Source organism: Oncorhynchus gorbuscha, linkage group LG03, assembly GCF_021184085.1.
Source record: "Oncorhynchus gorbuscha isolate QuinsamMale2020 ecotype Even-year linkage group LG03, OgorEven_v1.0, whole genome shotgun sequence".
Lineage (NCBI taxonomy): Eukaryota > Metazoa > Chordata > Actinopteri > Salmoniformes > Salmonidae > Oncorhynchus > Oncorhynchus gorbuscha.
This window is the reverse complement of record NC_060175.1, coordinates 2,164,792-2,190,920: the sequence shown is the minus strand read 5'-3', so window position 1 is coordinate 2,190,920 and position 26,129 is coordinate 2,164,792. Positions and strand designations below refer to the sequence as shown.

The 26,129-nt window shown below is 43.7% G+C and overlaps 1 protein-coding gene across 1 annotated transcript in view; it reads left to right on the top strand.

The window, feature by feature from the left end:
• Nucleotides 1–26,129, top strand: part of phf2 (PHD finger protein 2) — a 130,626-nt gene that overhangs the window by 11,239 nt on the left and 93,258 nt on the right. Inside the window, exons 2-5 of the mRNA XM_046338193.1 lie at nt 870–955; nt 5,717–5,828; nt 19,822–19,982; nt 25,674–25,815. Coding sequence (XP_046194149.1) covers nt 870–955; nt 5,717–5,828; nt 19,822–19,982; nt 25,674–25,815 — 501 coding nt within the window. The remainder of the gene's footprint in view (nt 1–869; nt 956–5,716; nt 5,829–19,821; nt 19,983–25,673; nt 25,816–26,129) is intronic.

Genomic DNA, 26,129 nt, shown 5'->3' with positions numbered 1-26,129 from the left:
TATACCAGGCTAGGTTATACCAGGCTAGGTTATACCCTGAACATTATATTGTGATCAGGCTGGTTCTACCAGGCTAGGTTATACCCTGGACATTATATGGTGATCAGGCTGGTTCTACCAGGCTAGGTTATACCCTGAACATTATATTGTGATCAGGCTGGTTATACCCTGGACATTATATGGTGATCAGGCTGGTTCTACCAGGCTAGGTTATACCCTGGACATTATATGGTGATCAGGCTGGTTCTACCAGGCTAGGTTATACCAGGCTAGGTTATACCAGGCTAGGTTCTACCAGGCTAGGTTATACCCTGGACATTATATGGTGATCAGGCTGGTTAGGGTAAATTGAGGGGGAAAGCTGTTTTCATTTCAGACTGTAACACAACAAGGTGTTTAATAAGTCCAGGGGTATGACTACTTTCTGAAGGCCCTGTATGTAAATGGTTTGTTCTACATGGGCCTGCATGTGAAACTTAGCACAGCACTGAGTTTACAATATCTAAATCAATTCAGCAATTGTGTTCTTCTCATATTACTCTGTAGGCTACTGACCTATTCAAAGCTTCCTCCGACATCTCACCATAAATCTGCCTGTAGTTATTGAATTGAGCCTGCCGTAGGTTTGTTTGTTGTGATTGAGTGGGAGGGGAAAATGCTGCCGGAAAGGTTCTGACAGAGGGGCGTGTCTTGGTGGTGGCAAGGACACACCCAAGAAACACCCACATCAAACCACACCCCCAAGCCAACTCAACTTTTGTCTTCTGTCATGGCCGCCAGCATTTCTTGAAGAGCAAGCCAATGTATTTCTGTCTGTTGTTTCATCTGTGTTAAGTTATATAGCCAATCTATTTCTCTGTGTGTTCCAGCTGTGTTGGTGTGGATGAGGACGAGGCTCCAGACATTGACATCTACCACTGTCCCAACTGTGAGAAGACAGATGGAAAATCCACCAGTAGGTCTTTCTGTCCTTCTCTCGGTCATACCTACTCTAGTCCTGTCATACCTACTCTAGTCCTGTCATACCTACTCTAGTCCTGTCATACCTACTCTAGTCCTGTCATACCTACTCTAGTCCTGTCATACCTACTCTAGTCCTGTCATACCTACTCTAGTCCTGTCATACCTACTCTAGTCCTGTCATACCTACTCTAGTCCTGTCATACCTACTCTAGTCCTGTCATACCTACTCTAGTCCTGTCATACCTACTCTAGTCCTGTCATACCTACTCTCAATAGGACCCTGTGGGGTCTAGTCAATAGGACCCTGTGGTGTCTAGTCAATAGGACCCTGTGGGGTCTAGTCAATAGGACCCTGTGGTGTCTAGTCAATAGGACCCTGTGGTGTCTAGTCAATAGGACCCTAACCCTGTGGTGTCTAGTCAATAGGACCCTGTGGGGTCTAGTCAATAGGACCCTGTGGGGTCTAGTCAATAGGACCCTGTGGGGTCTAGTCAATAGGACCCTGTGGGGTCTAGTCAATAGGACCCTAACCCTGTGGTGTCTAGTCAATAGGACCCTAACCCTGTGGTGTCTAGTCAATAGGACCCTGTGGTGTCTAGTCAATAGGACCCTGTGGGTCTAGTCAATAGGACCCTGTGGTGTCAATAGGACCCTGTGGGTCTAGTCAATAGGACCCTGTAGGACCCTGTGGGGTCTAGTCAATAGGACCCTGTGGTGTCTAGTCAATAGGACCCTGTAGGGTGTCTAGTCAATAGGACCCTGTGGGGTCTAGTAGGACCCTGTGGTGTCTAGTCAATAGGACCCTGTGGTGTCTAGTCAATAGGACCCTGTGGGGTCTAGTCAATAGGACCCTGTGGGGTCTAGTCAATAGGACCCTGTGGGTCTAGTCAATAGGAGTCAATAGGACCCTGTGGGGTCTAGTCAATAGGACCCTGTGGGGTCTAGTCAATAGGACCCTGTGGGTCTAGTCAATAGGTCTGTGGGGTAGTCAATAGGACCCTGTGGTGTCTAGTCAATAGGTCTGTGGGGAGTCAATAGGACCCTGTGGTGTCTAGTCAATAGGACCCTGTGGGGTCTAGTCAATAGGACCCTGTGGGGTCTAGTCAATAGGACCCTGTGGTGGTCTACCCTGTGGTGTCAATAGGACCCTGTGGGGTCTAGGAGTCAATAGGACCCTGTGGGTCTAGTCAATAGTCAATAGGACCCTGTGGTGTCTAGTCAATAGGACCTGTGGTGTCTAGTCAATAGGACCCTAACCCTGTGGGTGTCTAGTCAATAGGACCCTGTGGTGTCTAGTCAATAGGACCCTGTGGTGTCTAGTCAATAGGACCCTGTGGTGTCTAGTCAATAGGACCCTAACCCTGTGGTGTCTAGTCAATAAGACCCTAACCCTGTGGTGTCTAGTCAATAGTCAATAGGACCCTGTGTCTAGTCAATAGGGTGTCTAGTCAATAAGACCCTAACCCTGTGGTGTCTAGTCAATAGGACCCTGTGGTGTCTAGTCAATAGGACCCTGTGGTGTCTAGTCAATAAGACCCTGTGGTGTCTAGTCAATAGGACCCTGTGGTGTCTAGTCAATAGGACCCTGTGGTGTCTAGTCAATAGGACCCTAACCCTGTGGTGTCTAGTCAATAGGACCCTGTGGTGTCTAGTCAATAGGACCCTGTGGTGTCTAGTCAATAGGACCCTGTGGTGTCTAGTCAATAGGACCCTGTGGTGTCTAGTCAATAGGACCCTGTGGTGTCTAGTCAATAGGACCCTGTGGTGTCTAGTCAATAGGACCCTAACCCTGTGGTGTCTAGTCAATAGGACCCTAACCCTGTGGTGTCTAGTCAATAGGACCCTGTGGTGTCTAGTCAATAGGACCCTGTGGTGTCTAGTCAATAGGACCCTAACCCTGTGGTGTCTAGTCAATAGGACCCTGTGGTGTCTAGTCAATAGGACCCTGTGGTGTCTCGTCAATAGGACCCTGTGGTGTCAGTCAAGGACCCTGTGGTGTCTAGTCAATAGGACCCTGTGGTGTCTAGTCAATAGGACCTAGGACCCTGTGGTGTCTATAGGACCCTGTCAATAGGACCCTGTGGTGTCTAGTCAATAGGACCCCTAGTCAATAGGACCCTGTGGTGTCTAGTCAATAGGACCCTGTGGTGTCTAGTCAATAGGACCCTGTGGGGTCTAGTCAATAGGACCCTGTGGTGTCTAGTCAATAGGACCCTGTGGTGTCTAGTCAATAAGACCCTAACCCTGTGGTGTCTAGTCAATAGGACCCTGTGGTGTCTAGTCAATAGGACCCTGTGGTGTCTAGTCAATAGGACCCTGTGGTGTCTAGTCAATAGGACCCTAACCCTGTGGTGTCTAGTCAATAGGACCCTGTGGTGTCTAGTCAATAGGACCCTGTGGTGTCTAGTCAATAGGACCCTAACCCTGTGGTGTCTAGTCAATAGGAAGTCAATAGGACCCTGTGGTGTCTAGTCAATAGGACCCTGTGGTGTCTAGTCAATAGGACCCTGTGGTGTCTAGTCAATAGGACCCTGTGGTGTCTAGTCAATAGGACCCTGTGGTGTCTCGTCAATAGGACCCTGTGGTGTCTAGTCAATAGGACCCTGTGGTGTCTAGTCAATAGGACCCTGTGGTGTCTAGTCAATAGGACCCTGTGGTGTCTAGTCAATAGGACCCTGTGGTGTCAATAGGACCCTGTGGTGTCAATAGGACCCTGTGGTGTCTAGTCTGTCAATAGGACCCTGTGGTGTCTAGTCAATAGGACCCTGTGGTCAATAGGTCTGTCTAGTCAATAGGACCCCCTAGGACCCTGTGGGTCTAGTCTAACCCTGTGGTGTCTAGTCAATAACCCTGTGGTGTCTAGTCAATAGGACCCTGTAGGACCCTGGTGTCTAGTCAATAGGACCCTAACAATAGGACCCTGTGGTGTCTAGTCAGATAGGACCCTGTGGGAGTCAATAGGACCCTGTGGGGTCAATGTCTAGTCAATAGGAGTCAATAGGACCCTGTGGGGTCTAGTCAATAGGACCCCTGTGGGGTCTAGTCAATAGGACCCTGTGGGGTCTAGTCGATAGGACCCTGTGGGGTCTAGTCGATAGGACCCTGTGGGGTCTAGTCGATAGGACCCTGTGGGGTCTAGTCGATAGGACCCTGTGGGGTCTAGTCGATAGGACCCTGTGGGGTCTAGTCGATAGGACCCTGTGGGGTCTAGTCAATAGGACCCTGTGGGGTCTAGGACCCTGTGGTGTCTCAATAGGACCCTGTGGGGTCTAGTCAATAGGACCCTGTGGGGTCTAGTCAATAGGACCCTGTGGGGTCTAGGACCCTGTGGGGTCAATAGGACCCTGTGGGGTCTAGTCAATAGGACCCTGTGGGGTCTAGTCAATAGGACCCTGTGGGGTCTAGTCAATAGGACCCTGTGGGGTCTAGTCAATAGGACCCTGTGGGGTCTAGTCAATAGGACCCTGTGGGGTCTAGTCAATAGGACCCTGTGGGGTCTGTCTAGGACCCTGTGGGGTCAATATAGGACCCTGTGGTGAGTCAATAGGACCCTGTGGTGTCTAGTCAATAGGACCCTGTGGTGTCTAGTCAATAGGACCCTGTGGTGTCTCGTTAATAGGACCCTAACCCTGTGGTGTCTCGTCAATAGGACCCTGTGGTGTCTAGTCAATAGGACCCTAACCCTGTGGTGTCTAGTCAATAGGACCCTGTGGTGTCTAGTCAATAGGACTCTAACCCTGTGGTGTCTAGTCAATATGACTCTAACCCTGTGGTGTCTAGTCAATAGGACTCTAGGACCCTGTGGTGTCTAGTCAATAGGACCCTAACCCTGTGGTGTCTCGTCAATAGGACCCTGTAGTGTCTAGTCAATAGGACCCTGTGGGGTCTAGTCAATAGGACCCTGTGGTGTCTAGTCAATATGACTCTAACCCTGTGGTGTCTAGTCAATAGGACCCTGTGGTGTCTCGTCAATAGGACCCTGTGGTGTCTAGTCAATAGGACCCTGTGGTGTCTAGTCAATAGGACCCTGTGGTGTCTAGTCAATAGGACCCTGTGGTGTCTAGTCAATAGGACCCTGTGGTGTCTAGTCAATAGGACCCTGTGGTGTCTAGTCAATAGGACCCTGTGGTGTCTAGTCAATAGGACCCTGTGGTGTCTAGTCAATAGGACCCTGTGGGGTCTAGTCAATAGGACCCTGTGGGGTCTAGTCAATAGGACCCTGTGGGGTCTAGTCAATAGGACCCTGTGGGGTCTAGTCAATAGGACCCTGTGGGGTCTAGTCAATAGGACCCTGTGGGGTCTAGTCAATAGGACCCTGTGGGGTCTAGTCAATAGGACCCTGTGGGGTCTAGTCAATAGGACCCTGTGGGGTCTAGTCAATAGGACCCTGTGGGGTCTAGTCAATAGGACCCTGTGGGGTCTAGTCAATAGGACCCTGTGGGGTCTAGTCAATAGGACCCTGTGGGGTCTAGTCAATAGGACCCTGTGGGGTCTAGTCAATAGGACCCTGTGGGGTCTAGTCAATAGGACCCTGTGGGGTCTAGTCAATAGGACCCTGTGGGGTCTAGTCAATAGGACCCTGTGGGGTCTAGTCAATAGGACCCTGTGGGGTCTAGTCAATAGGACCCTGTGGGGTCTAGTCAATAGGACCCTGATTATGATATTGTTTCATTTGTGACTCATGTACACAGTACATGTATTTTGTTGTTCCTAATGCTGGTGTTTGTGTGTTAATATTTCTGTTTTATTTTAGTGAAAAACAAGAAAAGAAATAAACACGACACGGGACAGAGAGGAGACATCAAAGCTGTTCAGAACGGCAGTCAGGTGTTCATCAAGGAGCTACGCAGTCGCACCTTCCCCAGGTAAGCAACTGTGTGTGTGTTTACTAATACATCAGACAGGATAATCAGGCTGTACTAATACATCTAACAGGATAATCAGGCTGTACTAATACATCTCCGACAGGATAATCAGGCTGTACTAATACATCTAACAGGATAATCAGGCTGTACTAATACATCTCCGACAGGATAATCAGGCTGTACTAATACATCTCCGACAGGATAATCAGGCTGTACTAATACATCTCAGACAGGATAAACAGGCTGTACTAATACATCTCAGACAGGATAATCAGGCTGTACTAATACATCTAACAGGATAATCAGGCTGTACTAATACATCTCAGACAGGATAATCAGGCTGTACTAATACATCTAACAGGATAATCAGGCTGTACTAATACATCTAACAGGATAATCAGGCTGTACTAATACATCTAACAGGATAATCAGGCTGTACTAATACATCTAACAGGATAATCAGGCTGTACTAATACATCTAACAGGACAATCAGGCTGTACTAATACATCTCAGACAGGATAATCAGGCTGTACTAATACATCTAACAGGATAATCAGGCTGTACTAATACATCTAACAGGATAATCAGGCTGTACTAATACATCTAACAGGATAATCAGGCTGTACTAATACATCTAACAGGACAATCAGGCTGTACTAATACATCTCAGACAGGATAATCAGGCTGTACTAATACATCTAACAGGATAATCAGGCTGTACTAATACATCTAACAGGATAATCAGGCTGTACTAATACATCTAACAGGATAATCAGGCTGTACTAATACATCTAACAGGATAATCAGGCTGTACTAATACATCTAACAGGATAATCAGGCTGTACTAATACATCTCCGACAGGATAATCAGGCTGTACTAATACATCTAACAGGACAATCAGGCTGTACTAATACATCTAACAGGATAATCAGGCTGTACTAATACATCTCAGACAGGATAATCAGGCTGTACTAATACATCTCAGACAGGATAATCAGGCTGTACTAATACATCTCAGACAGGATAATCAGGCTGTACTAATACATCTCAGACAGGATAATCAGGCTGTACTAATACATCTAACAGGACAATCAGGCTGTACTAATACATCTAACAGGATAATCAGGCTGTACTAATACATCTCAGACAGGATAATCAGGCTGTACTAATACATCTAACAGGATAATCAGGCTGTACTAATACATCTCAGACAGGATAATCAGGCTGTACTAATACATCTAACAGGATAATCAGGCTGTACTAATACATCTCCGACAGGATAATCAGGCTGTACTAATACATCTCCGACAGGATAATCAGGCTGTACTAATACATCTCCGACAGGATAATCAGGCTGTACTAATACATCTCCGACAGGATAATCAGGCTGTACTAATACATCTCAGACAGGATAAACAGGCTGTACTAATACATCTCAGACAGGATAATCAGGCTGTACTAATACATCTAACAGGATAATCAGGCTGTACTAATACATCTCCGACAGGATAATCAGGCTGTACTAATACATCTCAGACAGGATAATCAGGCTGTACTAATACATCTCCGACAGGATAATCAGGCTGTACTAATACATCTCCGACAGGATAATCAGGCTGTACTAATACATCTCAGACAGGATAAACAGGCTGTACTAATACATCTCAGACAGGATAATCAGGCTGTACTAATACATCTAACAGGATAATCAGGCTGTACTAATACATCTCCGACAGGATAATCAGGCTGTACTAATACATCTCAGACAGGATAATCAGGCTGTACTAATACATCTCCGACAGGATAATCAGGCTGTACTAATACATCTCCGACAGGATAATCAGGCTGTACTAATACATCTCAGACAGGATAAACAGGCTGTACTAATACATCTCAGACAGGATAATCAGGCTGTACTAATACATCTCAGACAGGATAATCAGGCTGTACTAATACATCTAACAGGATAATCAGGCTGTACTAATACATCTCAGACAGGATAATCAGGCTGTACTAATACATCTCAGACAGGATAATCAGGCTGTACTAATACATCTCCGACAGGATAATCAGGCTGTACTAATACATCTCCGACAGGATAATCAGGCTGTACTAATACATCTAACAGGATAATCAGGCTGTACTAATACATCTCAGACAGGATAATCAGGCTGTACTAATACATCTAACAGGATAATCAGGCTGTACTAATACATCTCCGACAGGATAATCAGGCTGTACTAATACATCTCCGACAGGATAATCAGGCTGTACTAATACATCTCCGACAGGATAATCAGGCTGTACTAATACATCTCCGACAGGATAATCAGGCTGTACTAATACATCTCAGACAGGATAAACAGGCTGTACTAATACATCTCAGACAGGATAATCAGGCTGTACTAATACATCTAACAGGATAATCAGGCTGTACTAATACATCTCCGACAGGATAATCAGGCTGTACTAATACATCTCAGACAGGATAATCAGGCTGTACTAATACATCTCCGACAGGATAATCAGGCTGTACTAATACATCTCCGACAGGATAATCAGGCTGTACTAATACATCTCAGACAGGATAAACAGGCTGTACTAATACATCTCAGACAGGATAATCAGGCTGTACTAATACATCTAACAGGATAATCAGGCTGTACTAATACATCTCCGACAGGATAATCAGGCTGTACTAATACATCTCAGACAGGATAATCAGGCTGTACTAATACATCTCCGACAGGATAATCAGGCTGTACTAATACATCTCCGACAGGATAATCAGGCTGTACTAATACATCTCAGACAGGATAATCAGGCTGTACTAATACATCTCAGACAGGATAATCAGGCTGTACTAATACATCTAACAGGATAATCAGGCTGTACTAATACATCTCAGACAGGATAATCAGGCTGTACTAATACATCTCAGACAGGATAATCAGGCTGTACTAATACATCTCAGACAGGATAATCAGGCTGTACTAATACATCTCAGACAGGATAATCAGGCTGTACTAATACATCTCAGACAGGATAATCAGGCTGTACTAATACATCTCAGACAGGATAATCAGGCTGTACTAATACATCTAACAGGATAATCAGGCTGTACTAATACATCTAACAGGATAATCAGGCTGTACTAATACATCTAACAGGATAATCAGGCTGTACTAATACATCTAACAGGATAATCAGGCTGTACTAATACATCTAACAGGATAATCAGGCTGTACTAATACATCTAACAGGATAATCAGGCTGTACTAATACATCTAACAGGATAATCAGGCTGTACTAATACATCAGACAGGATAATCAGGCTGTACTAATACATCTAACAGGATAATCAGGCTGTACTAATACATCAGACAGGATAATCAGGCTGTACTAATACATCAGACAGGATAATCAGGCTGTACTAATACATCTCAGACAGGATAATCAGGCTGTACTAATACATCTAACAGGATAATCAGGCTGTACTAATACATCTCAGACAGGATAATCAGGCTGTACTAATACATCTAACAGGATAATCAGGCTGTACTAATACATCTCAGACAGGATAATCAGGCTGTACTAATACATCTAACAGGATAATCAGGCTGTACTAATACATCTATCAGGATAATCAGGCTGTACTAATACATCTAACAGGATAATCAGGCTGTACTAATACATCTCAGACAGGATAATCAGGCTGTACTAATACATCTAACAGGATAATCAGGCTGTACTAATACATCTCAGACAGGATAATCAGGCTGTACTAATACATCTAACAGGATAATCAGGCTGTACTAATACATCTCAGACAGGATAATCAGGCTGTACTAATACATCTAACAGGATAATCAGGCTGTACTAATACATCTAACAGGACAATCAGGCTGTACTAATACATCAGACAGGATAATCAGGCTGTACTAATACATCTCAGACAGGATAATCAGGCTATACTAATACATCTCAGACAGGATAATCAGGCTGTACTAATACATCTAACAGGATAATCAGGCTGTACTAATACATCTAACAGGATAATCAGGCTGTACTAATACATCAGACAGGATAATCAGGCTGTACTAATACATCTCAGACAGGATAATCAGGCTGTACTAATACATCTCAGACAGGATAATCAGGTTGTACTAATACATCTAACAGGATAATCAGGCTGTACTAATACATCAGACAGGATAATCAGGCTGTACTAATACATCAGACAGGATAATCAGGCTGTACTAATACATCAGACAGGATAATCAGGCTGTACTAATACATCAGACAGGATAATCAGGCTGTACTAATACATCTCAGACAGGATAATCAGGCTGTACTAATACATCTCAGACAGGATAATCAGGCTGTACTAATACATCTCAGACAGGATAATCAGGCTGTACTAATACATCTAACAGGATAATCAGGCTGTACTAATACATCTAACAGGATAATCAGGCTGTACTAATACATCTAACAGGATAATCAGGCTGTACTAATACATCTAACAGGATAATCAGGCTGTACTAATACATCTAACAGGATAATCAGGCTGTACTAATACATCTAACAGGATAATCAGGCTGTACTAATACATCTAACAGGATAATCAGGCTGTACTAATACATCTAACAGGATAATCAGGCTGTACTAATACATCTAACAGGATAATCAGGCTGTACTAATACATCTAACAGGATAATCAGGCTGTACTAATACATCAGACAGGATAATCAGGCTGTACTAATACATCAGACAGGATAATCAGGCTGTACTAATACATCTCAGACAGGATAATCAGGCTGTACTAATACATCTAACAGGATAATCAGGCTGTACTAATACATCTCAGACAGGATAATCAGGCTGTACTAATACATCTAACAGGATAATCAGGCTGTACTAATACATCTCAGACAGGATAATCAGGCTGTACTAATACATCTAACAGGATAATCAGGCTGTACTAATACATCTATCAGGATAATCAGGCTGTACTAATACATCTAACAGGATAATCAGGCTGTACTAATACATCTCAGACAGGATAATCAGGCTGTACTAATACATCTAACAGGATAATCAGGCTGTACTAATACATCTCAGACAGGATAATCAGGCTGTACTAATACATCTAACAGGATAATCAGGCTGTACTAATACATCTATCAGGATAATCAGGCTGTACTAATACATCTAACAGGATAATCAGGCTGTACTAATACATCTCAGACAGGATAATCAGGCTGTACTAATACATCTAACAGGATAATCAGGCTGTACTAATACATCTCAGACAGGATAATCAGGCTGTACTAATACATCTCAGACAGGATAATCAGGCTGTACTAATACATCTAACAGGATAATCAGGCTGTACTAATACATCTCAGACAGGATAATCAGGCTGTACTAATACATCTAACAGGATAATCAGGCTGTACTAATACATCTCAGACAGGATAATCAGGCTGTACTAATACATCTAACAGGATAATCAGGCTGTACTAATACATCTAACAGGACAATCAGGCTGTACTAATACATCAGACAGGATAATCAGGCTGTACTAATACATCTCAGACAGGATAATCAGGCTGTACTAATACATCTCAGACAGGATAATCAGGCTGTACTAATACATCTAACAGGATAATCAGGCTGTACTAATACATCTAACAGGATAATCAGGCTGTACTAATACATCAGACAGGATAATCAGGCTGTACTAATACATCTCAGACAGGATAATCAGGCTGTACTAATACATCTCAGACAGGATAATCAGGTTGTACTAATACATCTAACAGGATAATCAGGCTGTACTAATACATCTAACAGGACAATCAGGCTGTACTAATACATCTAACAGGACAATCAGGCTGTACTAATACATCTAACAGGACAATCAGGCTGTACTAATACATCTAACAGGACAATCAGGCTGTACTAATACATCAGACAGGATAATCAGGCTGTACTAATACATCTGACAGGATAATCAGGCTGTACTAATACATCTCAGACAGAATAATCAGGCTTTACTAATACATCTAACAGGATAATCAGGCTGTACTAATACATCTCAGACAGGATAATCAGGCTGTACTAATACATCTCAGACAGGATAATCAGGCTGTACTAATACATCTAACAGCATAATCAGGCTGTACTAATACATCTCAGACAGGATAATCAGGCTGTACTAATACATCTAACAGGATAATCAGGCTGTACTAATACATCTAACAGGATAATCAGGCTGTACTAATACATCTAACAGGGTAATCAGGCTGTACTAATACATCTAACAGGATAATCAGGCTGTACTAATACATCAGACAGGATAATCAGGCTGTACTAATACATCTCAGACAGGATAATCAGGCTGTACTAATACATCTAACAGGATAATCAGGCTGTACTAATACATCTCAGACAGGATAATCAGGCTGTACTAATACATCTAACAGGATAATCAGGCTGTACTAATACATCTAACAGGATAATCAGGCTGTACTAATACATCTCAGACAGGATAATCAGGCTGTACTAATACATCAGACAGGATAATCAGGCTGTACTAATACATCTCAGACAGGATAATCAGGCTGTACTAATACATCTCAGACAGGATAATCAGGCTGTACTAATACATCTCAGACAGGATAATCAGGCTGTACTAATACATCTCAGACAGGATAATCAGGCTGTACTAATACATCTCAGACAGGATAATCAGGCTGTACTAATACATCAGACAGGATAATCAGGCTGTACTAATACATCAGACAGGATAATCAGGCTGTACTAATACATCAGACAGGATAATCAGGCTGTACTAATACATCTGACAGGATAATCAGGCTGTACTAATACATCTCAGACAGAATAATCAGGCTTTACTAATACATCTAACAGGACAATCAGGCTGTACTAATACATCTCAGACAGGATAATCAGGCTGTACTAATACATCTCAGACAGGATAATCAGGCTGTACTAATACATCAGACAGGATAATCAGGCTGTACTAATACATCTGACAGGACAATCAGGCTGTACTAATACATCTAACAGGACAATCAGGCTGTACTAATACATCAGACAGGATAATCAGGCTGTACTAATACATCAGACAGGATAATCAGGCTGTACTAATACATCAGACAGGATAATCAGGCTGTACTAATACATCAGACAGGATAATCAGGCTGTACTAATACATCAGACAGGATAATCAGGCTGTACTAATACATCTGACAGGATAATCAGGCTGTACTAATACATCTCAGACAGAATAATCAGGCTTTACTAATACATCTAACAGGACAATCAGGCTGTACTAATACATCTCAGACAGGATAATCAGGCTGTACTAATACATCTCAGACAGGATAATCAGGCTGTACTAATACATCAGACAGGATAATCAGGCTGTACTAATACATCTAACAGGATAATCAGGCTGTACTAATACATCTAACAGGATAATCAGGCTGTACTAATACATCAGACAGGATAATCAGGCTGTACTAATACATCTCAGACAGGATCATCAGGCTGTACTAATACATCTCAGACAGGATCATCAGGCTGTACTAATACATCAGACAGGATAATCAGGCTGTACTAATACATCTGACAGGATAATCAGGCTGTACTAATACATCTAACAGGATAATCAGGCTGTACTAATACATCAGACAGGATAATCAGGCTGTACTAATACATCTCAGACAGGATAATCAGGCTGTACTAATACATCTCAGACAGGATAATCAGGCTGTACTAATACATCTCAGACAGGATAATCAGGCTGTACTAATACATCTCAGACAGGATAATCAGGCTGTACTAATACATCTGACAGGATAATCAGGCTGTACTAATACATCTATCAGGATAATCAGGCTGTACTAATACATCTCAGACAGGATAATCAGGCTGTACTAATACACCTGACAGGATAATCAGGCTGTACTAATACATCTCAGACAGGATAATCAGGCTGTACTAATACACCTGACAGGATAATCAGGCTGTACTAATACATCTGACAGGATATAAGGTTGAATCATGACGACGTCAGTGATCTTAAGGTCGGAGCTCTAGAAATAGGCCTCGAGTTCCCAACTGACAATTATGAGTTGGATGACCAGTTTTTTCTGAGTTCCCAGTTGTCTTGAACTCACTGAAATCAGATTTCTCAGTTCTGCGTTTCCAGTTGTTTTGAAAGCGGCAGAAATCATGGTGGATTGACAGCATGGCCAATGTTGAATTCTTTATCATTTTAAGCCTGGAAAAGAGACCCTTAAACCCAGACTTGGACCCCCCACCCACTCCACTGAATAGCAGGATAGTGATTGCTTTACAATGCTTGCAGTTAGCCACTGATTCCTTCCAAATTCATTGTTTATTTCGCGATTGTGTAATGTTTATGGCCGAAGAGCACCGGTACGTTTTATCTATCATTTCTCTTCATAATTTCTCTTCATATGACAAGGATTAAAAAGGAATTTGCCAGTAGATTGTCGACTAAGATTTCAAAATAATGATGTTGACATGGTCTGTCCAACCAAAGCTACTGTAGATAAAACGTGATTTGATGTCATTTTATTTGTGACCAATGACCTTGAGCCTTCTTGGATGGGCACTTCTATGGCAGCACCCAAGGGGCTTGAATTTTCGAGCTCTACTCTTAGATTTGGCGGTGACATAGTGTCCCCATAAGTGACAGAACACTGAGCCAATCACGGCGCAACGCTCTGTATTTTCTGCTGGCTTGCCCCACCACCACAGAAAGCACTGAGCTAGGCTGCATTTTGGAGCTGCCTTACTCAAGAAAACAAAAGAGACCAAGTTCCTATGCGGCTTTATTAACTCAATTAAAATATATTTATATTGCAAACTGATACTTAAACTTGACTCTTGTCCCCCTGTCGCCAATTTTAAATATTTATTGTTTATTTTTGTATTGCTTGTAACTGTTTCGGGTAATGTTCTTGTGCTGTTAGAGGAATAACCTGTTAAGGAATAACCTGTTAGGGGAATAACCTGTTAGGGGAATAACCTGTTAGGGGAATAACCTGTTAGGGGAATAACCTGTTAGGGGAATAACCTGTTAGGGGAATAACCTGTTATTAGGGGAATAACCTGTTATTAGGGAAATAACCTGTTATTAGGGAAATAACCTGTTAGGGAAATAACCTGTTAGGGAAATAACCTGTTAGGGAAATAACCTGTTAGGGAAATAACCTGTTAGGGAAATAACCTGTTAGGGAAATAACCTGTTAGTGGAATAACCTGTTAGGGGAATAACCTGTTAGGGGAATAACCTGTTAGGGGAATAACCTGTTAGGGGAATAACCTGTTATTAGGGGAATAACCTGTTATTAGGGGAATAACCTGTTAGGGAATAACCTGTTAGGGAAATAACCTGTTAGTGGAATAACCTGTTAGGGTGTTAGGGGAATAACCTGTTAGTAGAATAACCTGTTAGGGTGTTAGGGGAATAACCTGTTAGGGTGTTAGGGGAATAACCTGTTAGGGTGTTAGGGGAATAACCTGTTAGGGTGTTAGGGGAATAACCTGTTAGGGAAATAACCTGTTAGGGTGTTAGGGGAATAACCTGTTAGGGGAATAACCTGTTAGGGAAATAACCTGTTAGGGAAATAACCTGTTAGGGGGAATAACCTGTTAGGGTGTTAGGGAAATAACCTGTTGGGGGAATAACCTGTTAGGGGGAATAACCTGTTAGGGGAATAACCTGTTAGGGGAATAACCTGTTAGGGGAATAACCTGTTAGGGGGAATAACCTGTTAGGGGGAATAACCTGTTAGGGGGAAATAACCTGTTAGGGGGAAATAACCTGTTAGGGGGAAATAACCTGTTAGGGGGGAATAACCTGTTAGGGGGGAATAACCTGTTAGGGGGGAATAACCTGTTAGGGGGAATAACCTGTTAGGGGGAATAACCTGTTAGGGGGGAATAACCTGTTAGGGGAATAACCTGTGTAAATGGAATCTGTTGCTGTATTTGTTTGTGTTATCTGTGATGGTTTTGTTTGTCTTGTGTAGTTTCTTATTGTACCTAAACTGTATGTGTAAACATGTATACGCAGGGCCCAGCTGTAAAAGAGACCTTGGTCTCAGTCTGTTGTTGAAATAAAGGTAGAATAATAATAATAATATGTGACACGCGTTAATGACAAAATAACATTCAAAACAGGAATGTCAAAACAAGCCAGAAAGGTGGCCACTGGGTGGGTTGTTTAGCAGCAAACCGATGCGTGTTCAACTTTGGGGCAGAACAGACGGGTTGGCTTACCTTCAAAGGATTATTGACAACATGTAAGCTATTTTTCATCTTTAAATGTTTGTTGAAAACATAAATACATTTGCCCAATAAACACTTGCCTCTCAAATACATCGTTACAGTTGTTGGTTAGCTAACTAGCTCATTTTAGCCCTATTAGCATAGATGGGAAATAAGTCAAAACACCTCAAAACATGACATGGTATCAAGAAGAAGACACCAATACAGCTGTTCAGCTATGGGCCCACTGTTCATCAGGAACATCTGGCATGTTTTTAATTTCATTTATTCAGGGGTGTCTGATTTGAGACCAGGGTCTCATTCAGATCGGTGCTCTGAGGACAAACATTTTCACTATCAAGAAAATGAACATATTCCAAATAAACTTACAAGACACAACCTCAACAAATAAACCGTTACAATCAACGAGAACGCCTGCAATCCTCAATGCATTCATTTAACACCAGAGTCCTACATTTCCCGAGTGGCACCAGGGAATCAACATGCAAGGTTATTCCAACCATTGGAGCCACTAAAACCTAAAGGAAGACCTACATTGGTGGAGACCAGAGGGACCTCTAGAGTTAACCATGTTTTTATACTTTAACTCTGAAGTTTAGTAAGTTGGGAGCTAACATTTCATAATGAAGTGATTTCTGGGACTTGAATGAGGACCAGCCAATGTTTCGATTCAGTGATGAGTATTAATACTGGCACTGTGATTAACGCAAGAGCTGCCCCGGTCGACTGTAACTGCTGTTACTGTGAAGTGGAAACGTCTCGGAGCAACAACGGTTCAGCCGCGAAGTGGTAGGCCACACAAGCTCACAGAACAGGACCGTCGAGCGGAGTTGAGGAAATCCCGGGTCATGGAACAACACCCCTCCGCTGCTCCTTTCCAAACGCTCCATTAAAAAACACCTCGTACTGGACACAAATGGTATCCACGACCCCATCTGACTCTGGGTCAGTAGATAAAGACCCCATCTCACTCTGGGTCACTAGATAAAGGGCGCCAATCTGACTCTGGGTCAGTAGATAAAGGGCGCCAATCTGACTCTGGGTCAGTAGATAAAGACCCTATCTGACTCTGGGTCAGTAGATAAAGACCCCATCTGACTCTGGGTCAGTAGATAAAGACCTCATCTGACTCTGGGTCAGTAGATAAAGGACCTCATCTGACTCTGGGTCAGTAGATAAAGGACCTCATCTGACTCTGGGTCAGTAGATAAAGACCTCATCTGACTCTGGGTCAGTAGATAAAGACCCTCATCTGACTCTGGGTCAGTAGATAAAGGACCTCATCTGACTCTGGGTCAGTAGATAAATGGCCCCATCTGACTCTGGGTCAGTAGATAAAGACCCCATCTGACTCTGGGTCAGTGGATAAAGGGCCTCATCTGACTCTGGGTCAGTAGATAAAGGAGACCATCTGACTCTGGGTCAGTAGATAAAGGGCTTCATCTGACTCTGGGTCAGTAGATAAAGGGCCTCATCTGACTCTGGGTCAGTAGATAAAGACCCCATCTGACTCTGGGTCAGTAGATAAAGGACCTCATCTGATCTAAAGGACCTCATCTGACTCTGGGTCAGTAGATAAAGGACCTCATCTGACTCTGGGTCAGTAGATAAAGGAGACCATCTGACTCTGGGTCAGTAGATAAAGGGCCCCATCTGACTCTGGGTCAGTAGATAAAGACCTCATCTGACTCTGGGTCAGTAGATACCCCTGCACATCTACTCAGTACTGGTACCCAGTGTATAGAGCCATGTTATTACCTCGTACCCCTGCACATCTACTCAGTACTGGTACCCAGTGTATAGAGCCATGTTATTACCTCGTACCCCTGCACATCTACTCAGTACTGGTACCCAGTGTATAGAGCCATGTTATTACCTCGTACCCCTGCACATCTACTCAGTACTGGTACCCAGTGTATAGAGCCATGTTATTACCTCGTACCCCTGCACATCTACTCAGTACTGGTACCCAGTGTATAGAGCCTTGTTATTACCTCGTACCCCTGCACATCTACTCAGTACTGGTACCCAGTGTATAGAGCCTTGTTATTACCTCGTACCCTTGCACATCTACTCAGTACTGGTACCCAGTGTATAGAGCCTTGTTATTACCTCGTACCCCTGCACATTGACTCGGTACTGGTACCCAGTGTATAGAGCCTTGTTATTACCTCGTACCCCTGCACATCTACTCAGTACTGGTACCCAGTGTATAGAGCCTTGTTATTACCTCGTACCCCTGCACATCTACTCAGTACTGGTACCCAGTGTATAGAGCCTTGTTATTACCTCGTACCCCTGCACATTGACTCAGTACTGGTACCCAGTGTATAGAGCCTTGTTATTACCTCGTACCCCTGCACATCTACTCAGTACTGGTACCCAGTGTATAGAGCCTTGTTATTACCTCGTACCCCTGCACATCTACTCAGTACTGGTACCCAGTATATAGAGCCATGTTATTACCTCGTACCCCTGCACATCTACTCAGTACTGGTACCCAGTGTATAGAGCCATGTTATTACCTCGTACCCCTGCACATCTACTCGGTACTGGTACCCAGTGTATAGAGCCATGTTATTACCTCGTACCCCTGCACATTGACTCGGTACTGGTACCCAGTGTATAGAGCCATGTTATTACCTCGTACCCCTGCACATCTACTCAGTACTGGTACCCAGTGTATAGAGCCTTGTTATTACCTCGTACCCTTGCACATCTACTCAGTACTGGTACCCAGTGTATAGAGCCTTGTTATTACCTCGTACCCCTGCACATTGACTCGGTACTCGTACCCAGTGTATAGAGCCTTGTTATTACCTCGTACCCCTGCACATCTACTCAGTACTGGTACCCAGTGTATAGAGCCTTGTTATTACCTCGTACCCCTGCACATCTACTCAGTACTGGTACCCAGTGTATAGAGCCTTGTTATTACCTCGTACCCCTGCACATTGACTCGGTACTGGTACCCAGTGTATAGAGCCTTGTTATTACCTCGTACCCCTGCACATCTACTCAGTACTGGTACCCAGTGTATAGAGCCTTGTTATTACCTCGTACCCCTGCACATCTACTCAGTACTGGTACCCAGTATATAGAGCCATGTTATTACCTCATACCCCTGCACATCTGACTCAGTACTGGTACCCAGTGTATAGAGCCATGTTATTACCTCGTACCCCTGCACATCTACTCAGTACTGGTACCCAGTGTATAGAGCCATGTTATTACCTCGTACCCCTGCACATTGACTCGGTACTGGTACCCAGTGTATAGAGCCATGTTATTACCTCGTACCCCTGCACATCTACTCAGTACTGGTACCCAGTGTATAGAGCCTTGTTATTACCTCGTACCCCTGCACATTGACTCGGTACTGGTACCCAGTGTATAGAGCCTTGTTATTGTTAGTCATTGTGTATTTATTTTGACATGTTATTACTTTTCTATTATTTCTCTATGTTCTCTCTGTAATGTTGGGAAGGGCCGGTCACTGTTAGTCTACACCCGTTTTTCCCGAAGCAGGTGACGAATACAATAGAATGTGATTTGACTGTTATAAGTCCTCAGCTCTGAGGACAAGGGGTATGAATACTTTCTGAAGGCTCTGTAATGTAATCTATGTCTTACAGCTCTGAGGACATTGTGGTGAAGCTGACCAGCAGTCAGCTGACGATGGACTACCTGGAAGAGGTTGGTTTTAACGAGCCGATCCTGGTTCTGAAGAAGGACGGTCTGGGGATGTCCATGCCCGCTCCTACCTTCTACATCAATGATGTGGAGAACCATGTTGGTACGTATAGTCCTGTCTCTGTCTACTGCTCTAACAGCTTTAGTAATACCGGAGATGTCCGCTCCTACCTTCTACATGGACGTGGAGAATAGAGGTTGACCGATTTATGATTTTTCGATACCGATTATTGGAGGACCCAAAAAAGCCGATACTGAAATCGCCTGATTTAAATTTGTATTTATTTATTTGTAATAATGACAATTACCACAATACTGAATGAACACTTATTTTAACTTAATATAATACATCAATAAAATAAATTTAGCCTCAAATAAATAATGAAACATGTTTAAATAATGCAAAAACAAAGTGTTGGAGAAGAAAGTAAAAGTGCAATATGTGCCATGTAAGAAAGCTATAGTTTCAGTTCCTTGCTCAGAACATGAGAACATATGAAAGCTGGTGGTTCCTTTTAACATGATTCTTCAATATTACCAGGTAAGAAGTTTTAGGTTGTAGTTATTATAGGACTATTTCCCTCTATACCATTTGTATTTCATATGCAGTGCCTTGCGAAAGTATTCGGCCCCCTTGAACTTTGCGACCTTTTGCCACATTTCAGGCTTCAAACATAAAGATATAAAACTGTATTTTTTTGTGAAGAATCAACAAAGTGGGACACAATCATGAAGTGGAACGATATTTAAAACTTTTTTTTAACAAATCAAAAACGGAAAAATTGGGCGTGCAAAATTATTCCCTCCTAGGGGTGTCCTCTATCCTTTTATTGGTTTATTTAGGTATGGACTGTTGACCGTAGTCCAGCTCTTAGCTACCAATGTTGTACACCATGGCTGATGAACTAAACTGTACTACAATGAGCGCAAAGTATTGGGACAGTGAAATGTTTAGTTGTTTTGGCTCTGTACTTCAGCACAGATTAATCGTCGACCTCTAGTGGAGAACTACAGTACTACAATGAGCTCCAAGAGTATTGAGACACATGTTTAGTTGTTCTGGCTGTGTACTCCAGCACTTTGGATTTGAAATGATACAATGACTGAGGTTAAAGTGCTGTCAGTTTTACATGAGGGCATTTTTGGTACATAGTACCCCCATTTAAACTGTAATTTGATTTTAATTTGAGGGTGAACCGTTTAGAAAGTACAGCACTTTCTACATTGTCCCCAAAAGTATTGGGATAAATTCACTTCCACTGTACAGTGGAAGGCATTCAGACCCCTTCCCACATTGTGTTACATTAGTCTAAAGTGGATTCAATGAAATGTTTTTCATCATTCTACACACAAGTAAGTCGCTCTGGATAAGAGCGTCTGCTAAATTACTTAAATGTAATGTAAATGTAAATAACCCATAATGACAAAGTGAAAACAGTTTTTTTATACATTGTTTCAAATTTATAAAAAATTAAAACAGAAATACCTTATTTACATAATTATTCAGACTTTTGCTATGAGACTTGAAATTGAGCTCAGGGTGCATCCTGTCTCAACTGGTCATCCTTGATGTTTCTACAACTTGATTGTGGTCCACATGTGGTCAATTCAATTGATTGGACATGATTTGGAAAGGCACACACCTGTCTATATGAGGTTCCGTAGTTGACAGTGCATGTCAGAGCTAAAACCAAGCCATGAGGTCGAAGGAATTGTCGCTAGAGCACAGAGACAGGATTGTGTCGAGGCACAGATCAGGAGAAGGGTATCAAAACACTTCTGCAGTATTGAAGGTCCACAAGAACACAGTGGCCTTCATCATTCTCCAATGGAAGAAGTTTGGAACCACCTACACTTTTCCAAGAGCCAACCGTCTGGCCAAACTGAGCTATCAGGGGAGAAGGGCCTTGGTCAGGGAGGTGACCAAGAACCCGATGGTCACTCTGACAGAGTTCCAGAGTTCCTCTGTGGAGATGGGAGAACCTTCCAGAAGGACAACCATCTCTGCAGCACTCCACCAATCAGGCCTTTATGGTAGAGTGGCCAGATGGAAGTCACTCCTCAGTAAAAAGGCACATGACAGCCCACTTGGAGTTTGCCAAAAGGCACCTAAAGGACTCAGACCATGAGAAACAAGATTCTCTGGTCTGATTAAACCAAGATTGAACTATTTGGCCTGAATGCCAAGCATCACCTCTGGAGAAAACCTGGCACCATTCCTACGGTGAAGCATGGTGGTGGCAGCATCATGCTGTGGGGATGCTCAGGACCTCAGACTGGGGCAAAGGATCACCTTCCAACAGGATAACGACCCTAAGCACACAGCCAAGACAACGCAGGAGTGGCTTCGGGACAAGTCTCTGAATGTCCTTGAGTGGCCCAGCCAGAGCCGGACTTGAACCCGATCAAACATCTCTGGAGAGACCTGAAAATAGCTGTGCAACGACGCTCCCCATCCAACCTGACAGAGGTTGAGAGGATCTGCAGAGAAGAATGGGAGGAAATACAGAATACAGGTGTGTCAAGCTTGTAACGTCAAGAAGACTAGAGGCTGTAATCGCTGCTTCAACAAAGTACTGAGTAAAGGGTCTGAATACTTATGTAAATGTGATATTTTCATTTTTTTTAAAATACATTTGCAAATGTTTCTAAAAACGAGTATTTTCTTTGTCATTATGGGGTATTGTGTGTAGATTGCTGAGGATTTGAGTTTTGTAATGTAACACAATGTCGAAAGCAAAGGGGCTAATGCACTGAGTACAACAGTACACTGAGTATACAGTATACTGAGTATACAGTACACTGAGTACACTGGGGGGGGTAGCCTAGTGGTTAGAGTGTAGAGGAGGCAGGTAGCCTAGTGGTTAGAGGAGGCAGGTAGCCTAGTGGTTAGAGGAGGCAGGTAGCCTAGTGGTTAGAGGAGGCAGGTAGCCTAGTGGTTAGAGGAGGCAGGTAGCCTAGTGGTTAGAGGAGGCAGGTAGCCTAGTGGTTAGAGGAGGCAGGTAGCCTAGTGGTTAGAGGAGGCAGGTAGCCTAGTGGTTAGAGGAGGCAGGTAGCCTAGTGGTTAGAGGAGGCAGGTAGCCTAGTGGTTAGAGGAGGAGGGCTAGTGGTTAGAGGAGCAGGTAGCCTAGTGGTTAGAGGAGGCAGGTAGCCTAGTGGTTAGAGGAGGCAGGTAGCCTAGTGGTTAGAGGAGGCAGGTAGCCTAGTGGTTAGAGGAGGCAGGTAGCCTAGGTGGTGGTTAGAGGAGGCAGGTAGCCTAGTGGTTAGAGGAGGCAGGTAGCCTAGTGGTTAGAGGAGGCAGGTAGCCTAGTGGTTGTAGTTAGAGGAGGCAGGTAGCCTAGTGGTTAGAGGAGGCAGGTAGCCTAGTGGTTAGAGGAGGAGGGCAGGTAGCCTAGAGGAGTGGTTAGAGTGGGAGGCAGGTAGCCTAGTGGTTAGAGGAGGCAGGTAGCCTAGTGGTTAGAGGAGGCAGGTAGCCTAGTGGTTAGAGGAGGCAGGTAGCCTAGTGGTTAGAGGAGGCAGGTAGCCTAGTGGTTAGAGGAGGCAGGTAGCCTAGTGGTTAGAGGAGGCAGGTAGCCTAGTGGTTAGAGGAGGCAGGTAGCCTAGTGGTTAGAGGAGGCAGGTAGCCTAGTGGTTAGAGGAGGCAGGTAGCCTAGTGGTTAGAGGAGGCAGGTAGCCTAGTGGTTAGAGGAGGCAGGTAGCCTAGTGGTTAGAGGAGGCAGGTAGCCTAGTGGTTAGAGGAGGCAGGTAGCCTAGTGGTTAGAGGAGGCAGGTAGCCTAGTGGTTAGAGGAGGCAGGTAGCCTAGTGGTTAGAGGAGGCAGGTAGCCTAGTGGTTAGAGGAGGCAGGTAGCCTAGTGGTTAGAGGAGGCAGGTAGCCTAGTGGTTAGAGGCGGCAGGTAGCCTAGTGGTTAGAGGCGGCAGGTAGCCTAGTGGTTAGAGGCGGCAGGTAGCCTAGTGGTTAGAGGCGGCAGGTAGCCTAGTGGTTAGAGGCGGCAGGTAGCCTAGTGGTTAGAGGCGGCAGGTAGCCTAGTGGTTAGAGGCGGCAGGTAGCCTAGTGGTTAGAGTGTTGGACTAGTAACTGAAAGGTTGCTAAATCAAATCCCCGAGCCGAACAAGGTTAAAATCTGTCATTCTGCCCCTGATCAAGGCAGTTAACCCACTGTTCCCCGGTAGGCCGTTATTGTAAATAAGAATTTGTTCTTAGCTGACTTGCCTAGTTAAATAAAGGTTGCATCATACCCCCAAGACATTCCAACCTCTCCCTATTACAATAACAGGGGGCGTTTAGCATTTTGGGTGGGGGTATGATATTTATGCCTCTAACTTCCTCACTCATTATTCTCGATTCATTCAGTTCATGTGAGTCTCTCTCTGTAACCAACACTTCTAGTATTGTTTTTGATCTCAGAGATTCTTTCTTGTCTATTGTTTTATATAGAGTATATTTCAAATGTATTGTATTTTGAACTTGTTCATTTTGTTTCATTAGATATTTAATTTCACCTAAATTTGTTTTAATCTGTCATATTTCAGTCATAAAGTAAATGTTTCCAACAGTATTATATGTACAACTATGCTGTTACTATCCGGAACCACAAGAGGGAGGTGTTACCTGCTGTTTAAATCTAGAGCTCAACCTGACACACTGCACCAGTTCTGCCACAAGATTGAACAATGAGATATTTCACCAGATGTGTAAATGTGAAGCATCTGCTTGTCGTTTCCATTCACTACCAAATATGGTAGTGAGAGGAAGCCCAGTGGCCGGCAGTGGGGGAAGATTGTACTACCAAATATGGTAGTGAGAGGAAGCCCGGTGGCCGGCAGTGGGAGAAGATGGTACTACCAAATATGGTAGTGAGAGGAAGCCCAGTGGCCGGCAGTGGGAGAAGATGGTATGGTAGTGAGAGGAAGCCCAGTGGCCGGCAGTGGGAGAAGATGGTACTACCAAATATGGTAGTGAGAGGAAGCCCAGTGGCCGGCAGTGGGAGAAGATGGTACTACCAAATATGGTAGTGAGAGGAAGCCCAGTGGCCGGCAGTGGGAGAAGATGGTACTACCAAATATGGTAGTGAGAGGAAGCCCGGTGGCCGGCAGTGGGAGAAGATGGAAGGAAATAGATTTTTGGGGACATTCTGCTCATTTTCTCATCGATTAAACATATGATCTGAAAAACATTTTCTGTTCCCAAAACTAGAACCTGTTATGAACCAGATATTACTAAGTTTAGTAGTCTTTGCCCTTTGCCAACGTTTATAAAAAATGCGTTGTTTAGAAGGAGTGCAGTTATTGCACACACGCGTTCCCTAAAGGAGGCGTTCCCTAAAGGAGGCGTTCCCTAAAGGAGGCGTTCCCTAAAGGAGGCGTTCCCTAAAGGAGGCGTTCCCTAAAGGAGGCGTTCCCTAAAGGAGGCGTTCCCTAAAGGAGGCGTTCCCTAAAGGAGGCGTTCCCTAAAGGAGGCGTTCCCTAAAGGAGGCGTTCCCTAAAGGAGGCGTTCCCTAAAGGAGGCGTTCCCTAAAGGAGGCGTTCCCTAAAGGAGGCGTTCCCTAAAGGAGGCGTGTCCTAAAGGAGGCGTGTCCTAATGGAGGCGTGTCCTAAAGGAGGCGTTCCCTAAAGGAGGCGTGTCTTAATGGATATATGCAGATGCTAGAATGAGGCAATAGGATCTCACTGGCTCGTACTCTACTCTGCCCACCTCTTTGCTTCATCTGGCCACTATGACTCATGTTCATAATGAATGTAATCATTCATCTTCTGCATATTTAAATGTTGTCGTTTGTTGTGTATGTGTTACAGGGCCAGACATCGGTGTGGATGTGATAGATGTGACCAAGCAGAAAGACAGTAAAATGAAGCTGAAGGACTTTGTAGATTACTACTACAGCACCAGCAGGAAGAAAGTATTAAATGTTATTAACCTGGAGTTCTCTGACACACGGTAAACACAGCTTTGTCTAAATCATTTTCATCATCGGCATCTTAATGATACTTTAATTATGTACTATTTTTAATTGAATTCAATTATTTACTTAACCTTTATTTAACCACATTAGTCTTGTTGGGATAAAAATCTTATTTCAAGAGAGACCTAAAACGTGATTTATTTTTGTTGAATGCTACCTATCTGTCCCAGTAGCTGACTGTCTGCCTGTCCCAGTAGCTGACTGTCTGCTTGTCCCAGTAGCTGACTGTCTGCCTGTCCCAGTAGCTGACTGTCTGTCTGTCCCAGTAGCTGACTGTCTGCCTGTCCCA